Below are 12,762 nucleotides of genomic sequence, written 5' to 3'. Positions count from 1 at the left end.
GGATAATGATTGGGTCATCCAGAGAGACCTCCCTGGAGAATGGCTCAGAAAGCCTGGAGCCTTTTTTGTTATCTCCCCAAGTGGCCTCTTCGAAAGGGCAAAGTTCAGCAAAGTTAATCTTTGTTGGCAAAGTCAAATACAAATGAGCAGGTTAAGGTCCAGTCTGTCTCCAGAGCACGAGAAATGGACTACCCAAGGGCCATATTACCAAAGTCCCGAGTGCAAGCTGTTTTCCATCCGTGATTTCTGGTTTCCATTTTATACTCTGCCTGCACGCCTGCACGCCCTCATTCAGTGTCAGGCACTGAGACATAAATTCCGAGGCCTCCGTTTTCCTACCCGTCATGGCACAGCCCTTCACTCACCATTCATTTATCACTCCTCCCACCCCTCCCCGTCCGAATCTATGTGATTACTCAATTACTGCCTTCAAGTATCAGAACTTCCGCCAGCAAGTCTGGCTCTTGAGGCATCCACATGTTATTAAATCCACATATTCCTGAGTTTCAGACAGCGAACGGCGGGAGTTCAGCGAGTGAGGGATTCATCCAAAAACTGAGTGGAAGCCAGCTGGTCCCCAACGTGGGATGGCGGCGTCTGGGGAGAGGGAGCGCAGTAAGAAGGACCACCTGTGCTGATCGCTTACTCGGTGCCCGCTTCAGGGCTCTTAACCCTGCAGACATGGGATGGCTGGAATTTAAATATCACAGCAACAACGGAAAGACACAGCGAGAGGCCCTTCCAGCAGTCTGTGCCCTTCTTCATGGTTCTCATGTGTGATTACGTCCACATCGTGCACTGTAAGTCAGGACAGGGATCTCATCAGGGCTGCTCCCACCGGGTCCTCCAAGCCGAATGCTGTGCCTGGAGCATAGTAGGTGCTCAGCAAATACATAATGAATGAATGAACGAACGAATGGGCGATTATAAACCTCAGATGTACGGTGCCTTGAATCAGTAGGGCTCTGTCTCAGATTCTCTGTTTTGAGGAAGCAGAACACAAAGCAGCTAGGTTCCAGCCAGCTCTGGTCACCTCCACGCCCAGAGAAAACCTCCCAGCTTGGAATGCTTCACACCAGAGGAAGTGACCAAGTCCACAGCAAAGGATGTCCTGTAACACTGTAAACTGACAAAGCCCTGGGCTGGCAGATGACATTTCCAGCGCCCTCCCTGGTCCCTGGAGGTTTCCCAGATGCTGCTAGGTTGGCAAGTTAAACCTGCTCCGTTTGTATGTGGTATCATGCATTTCAACCATTCCCTTGTGAGTTGTTCTGGCCTCAATCTTAGACCATAAAACCACTGGCGACTGAGGTGGTACCTGCTCCGTAGTACACGCCCCGTCTCTTGCCATCCAGACTGGCCCCCCAGGCCAGGGAATTGCAACATTTTCCGCCTCCAGCAGAGCTGATGGATGTGATGCTCGATCCATTGTATGAGGCTGGAGGTGGAGGGAGCGGGCCAATCCCCCCGTCCTCCACAATGGTTCTTTTTCCTTTTTTTTTAAGATTTTTTTTTTTTTTTTGATGTGGACCATTTTTAAAGTCTCTATTGAATTTGTTACAATATTGCTTCTGTTTTTTGCTTTGGTTTTCTGGCCGCGAGGCATGTGGGATCTTGGCTCCCCGAGCAGGGATCGAACCCGCACCCCCTGCACTGGAAGGTGGAGTCTTAACCACTGGACCGCCAGGGAAGGTCCCCCTGCCCCGACCTGTGATTCTGATGTGGGGACACCCCCTCACAGGGAGGCACCCCGTACTTGCTGCCGTCTTGCCGCTCCCCCGCTTCAGTTCTCGGTTAAGTCAGTGTGTCGCCAAGTCACGCTCCTTGACATGCGGACCCCCAAGGACTCATTTCCAGGATGTTTTTGGCTCCTTGACAGCCTCTTCCTGTTTTGGAAGCTAAAAGGTGGCATTAAAAAGCCAGAGAGGTTTCATTGTTTTGAAAAAAAAAAGCCTCCATTGACTGAGGAGGGAACTTCAGCCTCTCGATGGCAGAGACACGCTCACCCCTGCGGAACAGCCTCCTCCTTGCGGGCCAACTGCCTCCGCGCCTTCCTTTTGGGCCTGAGCATGACTGAAACTGTTTTCTCTCCTGTCTCGGTGTTTTGCTTATGTGTCAGAAACCCTGAAGTTGGCCGCATTCGTCAAGCACGACACATTTCAAATGAACACAGAAGACAGTCTGTGAAAACACCCTCTAAGGAAAGCTCCCTCGCTCCACGCCATGCATTCACTGAAGGGAATTCACCAGCAATATTTTCTTTCACTCAGAATGCCCCACCTCTGGCTTGATGCTAAGAATAAGCTAAATGATTAGAAAAAGTAAAAGGTGGCAGCTAGGAATTAAAGAGCCTACAGAAAAATGACCTTCGCAACGGGGAGTGACATGGTTTCATGTTCTCTCAAACCAGACAGCAGGGACCTAAGATGAGACAACTCTGACAGAACCGGGAAATCTCTGTACATACGCTTGCCACCTCCACTTACACAGGCAGGAACCCCTCTCCTGCAGCAGGAGCTGTGGAGGGCCATGCTCCCAGAGGGAGAAAGGCATCGCCCTGGGAAGGGGACAGGCAGCTCGTCATGATGGTTTCCCACACGTCACTGAGGGCATGGGGTGGGGTCTGGGGGGGCGGTGGAGACGTAGTGAAATCTCTTCTCCGAGGCCATGTTCTCTCATGACATTTGTGGCTGGAAGCCCTTTCATACCATGTTAAGTTCGGAGATGAAGGCCCACGTTGAGTTTCGGTTAAGGGTTTAGCGGAAGCTGACTAAAGATGTAGCCCAGGAGTTTCATAATACAATGGATCTCTAAAAGTAAATGCCTCCTTTAAGGCAGCACGCTGTCCAAAAAAGTTCCTCAGTTGGTGCTCTGATAGTTTAGGTTAAACTCTAATTTGATCGTCTTTTTCTTCCAATAGCCTTCTCATGTTTTATTTTCACATGCAATTCTTAAATGTTTGCACTGATGAGGGCAGTGTCTTAGGCTGTAGATGATACATGGTGTCTCTACGAGGTACATTAGCTGTGCCACTTACTCGCTCTGACTTTAGGAAAATTATCGAATCTGCCTGGCCTGTTTCTTCAGCTGTAGTAATACAGGAAAAAAACCAGTGCTGGCCTCCTATAGTAGCTGTGAGCGCTAACCTAGTAAATGAGAACATACGCAGCAGGCACTCAACAAACGCCCTCTGTACTGTTATCACTCACAGTGAAGGCTTGGGACAGTTTCACTGGCAGTTACAGGTTTATTTGAAATGCAACAAAATCTTTGTTCTTTGACACAGGGGTGGGGTAACTTAGTCCCCAAAGCCTGGGGGTGTTTTCTTGTTTTGTTTTATTTTCTTTTTAAGAGCACCAATTATATGGACTTGAAAAGGTAAAACTAGATTCTGTTTTTATATCTAATTAGAATAAACCACATTCAAATATTAGACTGAATTCAGTGATTAATAGCACAGCTTTCTCCAATAGATTACTGATTTCCCCTACATTTCACAACACAAAGTTTATTAGCAAAATCATATATTTAACATATTCTGGGTCCTAGACTCTTATCAGATATATCATTTGCAAATATCTTCTCCTAGTCTGTGGATTATATTTTCACTTCCTTGAACAGTCATAAATTTAGCTTTTGATAACATCTTGCTTTCATATAAATCTATAGATACAGTGAACTTAAATTTGTTACTTGGTATTACATACAGAATGGACGGACAACAAGGTCCTACTGCAGAGCAGAGGGAACTATATCCAATATCCTATGATAAACCATAATGGAAAAGAATATAAAAAAGAGTGTATATATATGTATAACTGAGTCACTTTGCTCTACAGAAGAAATTAACACAACATTGTAAAGCAACTATACTTCAATAAGAAAAGAAGAAACAGACTCACAGATATAGAGAACAAATTAGTGGTTACCAGTGGGGAGAGGCAAGATAGGGGTAGGGGATTAAGAGGCACAACTATTAAGTATAAAATAAATAAGCTGCAAGGATATATTGTACAGCACAGGGAATAGAGCCGGTATTAATAACTTTAAGTGGAGTATAATCTTTAAAAATTGTTCATCACTATACTGTATACCTGAAACTTTCATAATATGGTAAGTAAGTGTACTCAATAAAAAAGAAAAACAAAACAAAAATTTGTTAGTTGGTTTTTGAAAAAAAATTCTCTTTAAATTTAGATATAACAGTATTTCTCATAAAAATTTACTTCATTGTATTAACACATATTCAAATTACCAGATAAATATTTCTTACAGAATGTGGCCTGAACAAAAGAGAATAAAGCCTAAGTTATGATGGGACAGTTACTTCTGGTTTTCTCACGTGACGCAGGTTGTCATGGAGGGTCTATCAGATTCAGCGGGAAGGGGAAGGTCAAGGGGCACCGCTGTCAGGCTGCGATCTTTCTTATCTCACCCAAGAAGTCGTAGGTCTGCTCTGAAATGTCGAAAGGCTCATGGAGCCCCGCTGGCGACAGCAGAGCCTGGAGGGCGCCCTCGTTTTCTTGGCTTTGCTTGAGGAAGTCGGCGATGACCTTCCATCGCGCGGCCTCGGTCTCCTCCTCTGCCCACCTGAACGGAGGCAGGAGCGCACAGTGGAGGAGGGGAAGCGCGCAGTCGTGGTAAACCAGGAGGAACACGGCCTTCTGGAGCTCCTTGTCTCTCTGCGAAAACACCGGCACCACCAGTGACTGTGAGTGGACCCAGCTCATTACTCCTCAAGTGTTACACTGCATGAGCTCTGTTAACTAGAAGCCGTCTAGGGGGCGGGAGGGAGGTGCCATCAGTGTCTGGCAGGTAGTCGGCTCTGAATCGGCTGCTCAGTCAGGACGTGGACACAACAGGAGTCACCGCGGAGAGAGACAAGTGGTTCTCTCTGAGGGTCTGCAAGGGGCTCCTTGAGGCCAGGGTGCCCCCTGAGTGCCATCAAGCAGACTGGGGTGCCAGAATCTAATCCGGGGACAAGGGTGCGGATCCAGGTAAATGGAACTAAGACACGATGTGAAGTCAGCTGTATTGCTGAATGAGGTCAAGGTGATACGGGGGAAGGGTAGCAAGGGCTCTGCGTGAAATCCAGAGAAAGGAGCCCCAAGCAGTAGGAATGTGTTGTCAGCCCCGCCTCCCCATAACAAGAGCTGGGCAATACCCACGCGGGCAGCGGCCCGGCTCCGACAGCTGGGGTGGGCATCACAGCCGAGGTGGCGGTCTACACTGCGATGTGGCCCCCGCTGGCTACTGTGTGTGGAGAGGCAGCTTCTACAGGCCCGAGGCCCAGCACCTGTCCACTGCCAAGCTAGAAGGGCATTAAACCTGCCAGTCTTAGTCAAACAAAAACTCAAATAAGGATACAATATATACACTTTTTTTTTTTCAATTTTTAGTGTCTTTGTTCTCCCATGATTCCTGGAGGCTAATGAAAAGTTCAGATTAGTAGTCCTAAAAGCATGGACCATGGGCCCAATGCAGCCCACTGCCATCTCTTTTTAGAAATAGTTTCACAGAAAACAGCCCTGCCCAGGTGTTTACATATTGCCTGAAGCTGCCCTGCGTTTCAGTGGCAGAGCTGGGTGTTTGAGACAGACACACGTGGCCTGCAAAGCCAAAAATATTTACTCTCCGGCCCTTTACCAGAAAAGTTTGTCAATCCCAGACTAGAGCAGTCAAGCCACTACTCACTGATCACCGCAAGTTCTGTAATGACCACACTCTCCGGCCACATAAGCACAGCCATGCCTGCTTTCAATGTGTGCTACAGCTTATGCCAATTTTCCTCTTCCCTCTCCTTACCTGATACGGACTTTGAGAGCTAGGGGAATTTTTTTTTTTTTAAATGAGAGAAATTTGATAGCCAACTGGGACACTTTGGCTTAGAAAGTTCCCCTCAGTTCAGTAAACTCAGTGATCTGAAATGACTGTCTCGATCAAGTGTTTCTTTTCACACTTGGAATCCATCACCCATAACCCTTCTGGGAAGGTGTCTTTGCAACCGTAATAACACCGTTTAACTGTCAAGAGGGATTAGGACCATGGTAACTTCAGCTAAAACAGAGGCATGATGAGGGTGTGCGGCAGACACGGAGCACAAAACGTGTGAAGCTCGGGGGGCACAATCACGTTACCTTCTCTGATCTTTTTAGGGTACTCTCTTTCTCAGCCCAGGAACTCTAAAAAGCAAATAGAAATATTACGTTAATCCGAGTATTCACAAGTCTTTGCCACACCTCTGCAACTTCACTCTGTAATGAAACTTACGGACAGGATTACAAACACTGTACAGACCCTGCACATGTAAGGCGTGAATCTCTAATTAGCCATCGAGTGCTAATGACCCAGAACCAGACCGACTAGGCAGGATGTATCAGTGAACGATTCCTCAGGAGCCCGTGATTCTTACAAGTCAAAACTAATTTAAGAACAGAGAATCAGGGCAACGCTAACACATGCATGCAAACTGCACCAACGCAGCTCCTAAACAATAAAATACCATTAAGCTTTCAAGGTAAGACGGTCATGAAAATAGAAAATTCTGCCAAATACCATACTCCTCGACAATTCTGTTTGCCGAGATGAGGACAGTGGACAGGGAGAGGTAGAATGAAGTACAGCTTTGCAAGTAAATATTTCCAATCTGTGCACCAAGTTTCACAAAAGCTTCTTTAAAGAAATAAAAAACCCAGAGTTCAATTAACCCCACGGAAGTATGAATCAAAGACCTTCCAGGGCCCAGCATGGTGCCTTAGCCATAGCGGGCTCTCCTGAAATATCTGTTGAATGAATCAATGTATGTACGTTTTGTATAACAAGTAAATATTAATATACTAATGCTTTATAGGGGAAGAAAGAGAAATTCTGCATTATTTAACTATAGTGCCAGATGAGCTTGTCTGAAATTACAGATAAGCATATGTCAAGAACATTTTCTTACATCTTTTTGCTAAAACCTCATCATTGCTGTTGACACCCCCTCCCCAGCCAAACCAGCGCGTGAAATCAGTTTCAAAGTCTAATAAAAACCTGTGTAGACGATGCTTCCTCCTTCCGACTCCGCCAGGCCGTATGGCCTCCCTCCTTATCAAGAGGACTCACCTCCCAACACAGCTCCCCTCCCTCCTGCGCACGTGCTTCTCCACGTCTCTGTGCTGTCCGGGGTCCCTAAAGCAAAACCCTTCATGGATTGCCCACCACCTACCACACTCTTCACTCACAGGATGAGACTGAGATCGCCCTTGACCGTCTACAGATTGACATCCGACAGGCCAGACGGGGTCGTCTGCTCTCCTCAAGAGCACGCCCTCTTCCCTCCTGCCTCAAAATGTTTGCTTGTGCTGACCCTCCCACCTGTGATGTCTTCTTCTCCCGTCCCAGTATGTCGAAACCCCGCTTGGCCCCCAGGCTTTCATTAGGTGCATCTCCCTGAGGACCTCTTTAATGAAACAGGCTGCTGATCTTTACATGCTGCCTCCTTTACATCTGCAAGGACCTGGATTACACATCCCCTGCGGCACTTATGTTATCTGAGTATTTGCGTCATGGGCCTAATACTTGTTGATTCTAATATTTAAGTTGAACTTTGTGAAACTGCCGTTTTTGAAGGCCAATAAATGGCTAAAAATTAGAGATTTCACGTGGTTCAACCTAATACCCAGCTGCTTTTTCATACAACAGATAACAAACTTCAAATTAAAATAAAAATGATATGCAGGCCCTGATTCTCCCCTGAAAACTCAGTCAATTTATCTAACAAACCATTTTGGATTTTTGCTCTCAGGACACAATCGGTGGCCACCTTAAGTCAAGGAACAAACAATAGGGAGGAGACTGCAACGGGGTAGAAGGCAGGCACTCCATCTGCTTATGGGGTCAGGGAAGGCAGCCCTGGGGAAGTAACCTCCATAGTAAGAAAGGACAGATGAGACCAAGTTAGCTGGACAAGGGACGGGGATCGGGAGACATCATCCAAATAGAAGCCTAGAGCTGGTGTCAGAACTCATTATGCAGTGTGTCTAACCGCCTTTAGAACCCACCAGGTTTCCATCACACTACCCACCCTGAGTGCGTCCATTAGGTCAGGCTGCTCCAGGAGCTTGGGAAAGGTGGCCAGCACTGGATTACTAATCAAATCTGAAATACAAAAGAATAAAAAGGATTTTATATAAACTTCAGCCAATGTGTTTTACAGCAACAGACATAAAAACATTCATTCAGATTGAAATTACTGTGCCACAGGATCTGTTGATAACACATTCTACCCACTTTAACCTCTCGGAGGGCTGGAAGCTGCCCCCTCAGCCTCCATCTGCCCCTGTATCCACACCCCGGGGAAGTCCGAAATGAGTCTGGTACCAAGTAGATAAAGCTTTTAGGTGGGAGTAAAGTGGCTCTGAACAGAGTAAGACTAGAACATTTTGTTCTTCTGTGTTGTTTCTCCAACCTCTCTTTCCTCCTCATGAGTGTGGTGTGGTAAGAGAAATCTTCCAATTAGGAGGCTCCCACACTCTCAGGAGGCTGAGTGGGAACCAGGGGCACCAAGGGAAAGGAGGTGGAGGGCGGGGCAGCTCCTGCCCAGCCTGGGGCCAACGGATGGTGCTGGATGACATCGGAAGGAATGAGGAGTTGGGGATTCTGACCACGTGCCTAAATACTGTGCAGAATACTGATATTTCACAATCAACAGTGGCACGTGGAGGGCTGTGCAAAGAGGCCCACCAGGAAGGACACTTCAGAAACGGCAAGGGCAATGACTTCTATAATCTTGTGTCCTCGGTAGAGAAAAATCCTCCCTCTAGGTCTTACTAAGTTTATTCTGATGTGCAGATTCAAATGAAGCCAACAATTCTGAGTAGGCTTCTCCCTACCTATAGGAGAACTAATAAGCCTTCTCCTCTTTAAGGAGCCGGGTCGTTCGTGAAGTTTTTCTAGAGTCATTGAAACAAATTCTGAGGCAAGTGGCGACTAAAAGGCTTAAACTGTCCTTCCTTTAGAATTACAATTATTCCTTGAGAAATGTTGGTGCTTCTCTGACTCTAGGTAGTTCCATTTCTACCTACCTATCCAGGTGGTGTGTCCCTGGGAGGGGACTCGTGTCTAACCATGAACTCCACTTGTCCATGAGAGCCGAGTCATCTCCCTCTCCCTCGATTCTAGCCACACGGGCCTGCCTTCAATTTCAATCTCTCCAGTGCACTCCCGTTTTCTTGCCTTGGGTCTTCAGACATGCTGGTCCCTCTATCCAGAAAGGATCCGCCCCCACCCATCTCCCCTGTATGTCTAACTCCTCTCTCAGGTCTTCTCTTAAATATTCCTTGCCCAGAGAAGCCTTCCCTCATCCTATGAATTAATTCAGGTCTTCCTAGGGTACGCTCTTGTTGTGTATTTCCCTTCAGAACACTTGAGGTTGAAAAGGATTATTCCTATAATTTTGTGTTTGAAGTCTGTTGCTCCACGAGAGTAGGGATGATGGTGCCTGTCTCATTCATCGCTGGGTCCTGGCACAATGCCTGGCATATACTAGGCACTCAATAAGGAATATCCAATAAAATTCAACTTTCTCTGAAAGTAATTCTTACAACACATGCATATCTCTGTGCAAGTTCAATCATGTGTGACAGCTCACTGATTTTTTAAAATTACTTTTTAACATTTCACTTGGAAAAAGTTTCAAGCTGACAAAAAAGTTGCAAGAGTAAAAATAGAACCCCTGAACACCTCTTACCTGGATTCACCAATTTTATTGATTTTTAAACTTCTTGCATTAAGAACCAGTTATTTTGGGTCATTTTGGTCTCTTTCCAAAAAAGATGACATACATATCAAACACGTAGTAAAAACGTTATTAAAGACATTAAAGGAAAATACGATTATAGCTGAAATTTAGGATCTCAAGTCCCCAGAATCTGAATGGTAAAAAGTGTATATCGTAAAGAACGGAACACGTACGGAGCTCACACAGGATGCGCACTGAGCACAATGCTTTGCGTCTGAAGTAAGTGATTGACACTGATGCTATTCTAAATATTTTATTCCAAATGTCACCTTCAGAAGCAGAAGATAAAGGCTGGCAGAGGTTACATTTACTCAAAGCGTGATGCACTGTTGTGCGCGAGGAAACTGCAAAGACTTCTCACCAGCGCTGTGCATGCGTGTCCTGTCTTTCAGGAGCACGTCTCCAAGAATCTGGCGATAAAATATCAACAAATGAACGGAGCACATACTTCCAATTAATGTTTCCGGCAGTAGACTATTAAAGAAGAAAAAAAAATGTATTCATTAAACAATCCCCTACGATCCAACCTACGGTGTTTTCAAAATGTATACTTATTACTCGAATGAAGAGTTTCAAGTTTCGCTTCATTATTGAAAAAAGTTTTTAATAATTTTGAGGAAAACTTCCACCATAAGTTGACCACGTTAAATTTCAGAAAACTTTTATTTTTACGTGTGTACTTTCAAGTTGCGACTCTGGGTTACCATTCCTGTGTTTCCACGTTCGCATATACACCCATGTTAAATGTCGAATAAAAAATAAAAGTGATCAATTATGTGTTTTAGAAAGAACGGGACTAGTCAGCTACAAGTTTTAACAAAGCCATGTTTCCACCTCACCCGATGTGACCAATGCAGAGGAAATGAGTTCAGACTGTTCCCGGTGCTGGGTGGAATACAGGAGGGTGTGGCAGATCAGACTGAATTCTGACTTTGCTGTGCTACCTCCTAGCTATGTGATTTGGGGTTAATTATTTATTCGCCTTGTGTTTTGGTTTCTTCATTTGTAGAACACAGATAGTCATAGCTGCATCTCAGGTTACTAAAAGGATTAAAATGAGGTAAATGTGGAATGCTTGATGCAATGCCTGGTACATACTGTAGTAAGGTCTCAAGGACAAGAAAATTTCAATATTGAAGTTACATTGATATCAGTTTAAAACAGACTGTAAGGACTTTAGGATGTTGTATGTAATCCTCATGGTAACCACAAAAAAAATGTATAGAATATACAGAAAAGGAAATCAAAATGTATCATTACAAAAAAAATCAATTAAAAACAAAGGAAGGCAGTAAGGGAGGAAAGGAGGGACAAAAATACCCTTAAAACATATAGAAAACAAATAACAAAATGGCAATTAAGTCCTTCCCTATTAGTAATTATTTTACATGTAAATGGATTAAACTCCCCAACCCAAAGACATAGATTGGCAGAATGGATTAAAAAAACAGGATCCAACTATATTGTGTCTACAAGAGACCCACTCTAGATCTAAGGACATTCATAGGTTGAAAATGAAAGGATAGTTAAAGATATTCCATGCAAATAGTAAACAAAAAGAGAGCAGGGATAGCTATACTAACATCAGACAAGACAGACCTTAAGCCAAAAAGCTGTTACAATGAAAGATATTATATAATGATAAAAGGGTCAATTCATCAAGAAGATATAACAGTTATAAACATACACAACAGACATCAGAGCTCCTAAATATATGAAGTAAACAGTGACAAAAGTGAAGAGAAATAGGTCTACAATCCTAGTAGGGGACTTCAATATCCCACTTTCAATAAGGGATAGAACAATCAGACAGAAGATCAATAAGGAAAGAGAACTTGAACAACACCGCAGACCAACTGCAACTGACCGACATATACAGAACACTCTGCCCAATAGCAGAATACGCATTTTTCTCAAGTGCACATGGGACATTCTCCAGGACCTTCTCTTAACATATATGGTCATACATTAGGCCACAAAACAAGTCTTAACAATTTAAAAGACAAATTATACAAGGTATATTTTCTTTTTTCTGAAGTACATTTTCTTTTCAACATTTTTTTTTTTTTTTTTCCACGGTACGTGGGCCTCTCACCGCTGTGGCCTCTTCCGTTGCAGAGCACAGGCTCCGGGCGCGCAGGCTCAGCAGCCATGGCTCACGGGCCCAGCCGCTCCGTGGCATGTGGGATCCCCCCGGACCGGGCACAAACCCGTGTCCCCTGCGTCGGCAGGCGGACTCTCAACCACTGCGCCACCAGGGAAGCCCCCAAAGTACATTTTCTGATCACAATGGAATGAAACTAGGAATCAACAGCAGAAGGAAAACTGGAAAATTCACAAATATGTGGATATCAAACAACATACTTTTAAGCAACCAATGGCTCAAAGAAGAAATCACACGGGAAATCAGAAAATATCTTGAGACAAATAAAATGAAAATACAACACACCAAAACTTATGGGATGCAGTAAGAGCAGTTAAGAGGGAAAATTTATAGCTATAAATACTTACATTAAAAAAGAAGAAGGATTTCAAATCACCAACCTAACGTTACACCTTAAGGAGCTTGAAAAGAAAAACAAATGAAACCCGAAGTAGCCGAAGAAAAGAAATAATAAAGATTAGAGCAGAAATGAACAAAATAGAGAATAGAAAACTACAGAGAATATCAATGAAAGCAGAGCTGGTTCTTTGAAAAGACAAATAAAATCGACAAACCTAAAAAAAAAAAAAAAAAAAATCGACAAACCTTTAGCTAGATTGACTAAGAAAAAAAGAGAGAAGACTCAAGTTACTAAAATCAGAAATGAAAGGAGACATTATTACTGATTTTACAAAAATTACAAAGGATTATAAAAGAGTACTATGAATAATCGTATGCCAACAAATTAGATAATCTAGATAAAACAGACATACTCCTAGAAACACACAACCTACCAAGACTGAATGATAAATACAAAATCTGAACAGACTTACAACCA

General features: G+C 44.1%; 1 protein-coding gene across 11 annotated transcripts in view; it reads right to left on the bottom strand.

Moving 5' to 3' along the window:
• Window positions 1-3,227: 3,227 nt before the first annotated feature.
• The window catches only part of NPHP1 (nephrocystin 1), a 63,538-nt gene continuing 54,003 nt past the window's right edge, over window positions 3,228-12,762 (bottom strand). For 5 of the 11 annotated variants that reach the window (XM_032652989.1, XM_032652993.1, XM_032652995.1 and 2 more), the window contains 4 exons: window positions 10,143-10,255; window positions 8,066-8,139; window positions 6,138-6,182; window positions 3,991-4,682 (listed from right to left, as the gene is read on the bottom strand). In XM_032652989.1, the coding sequence (XP_032508880.1) occupies window positions 4,410-4,682; window positions 6,138-6,182; window positions 8,066-8,139; window positions 10,143-10,255 (505 nt within the window). In that variant the 3' untranslated portion in view covers window positions 3,991-4,409. Of the gene's footprint in view, window positions 4,683-6,137; window positions 6,183-8,065; window positions 8,140-10,142; window positions 10,256-12,762 lie in introns of those variants that run through there. The other 6 variants (XM_032652991.1, XM_032652992.1, XM_032652988.1 and 3 more) reach the window with 4 other exon arrangements.

The sequence above is a fragment of the Phocoena sinus genome, chromosome 13 (assembly GCF_008692025.1).
Source record: "Phocoena sinus isolate mPhoSin1 chromosome 13, mPhoSin1.pri, whole genome shotgun sequence".
NCBI lineage: Eukaryota > Metazoa > Chordata > Mammalia > Artiodactyla > Phocoenidae > Phocoena > Phocoena sinus.
The sequence above is the reverse complement of the archived record's forward strand: the minus strand, read 5'-3'. Positions and strand labels throughout refer to the sequence as shown.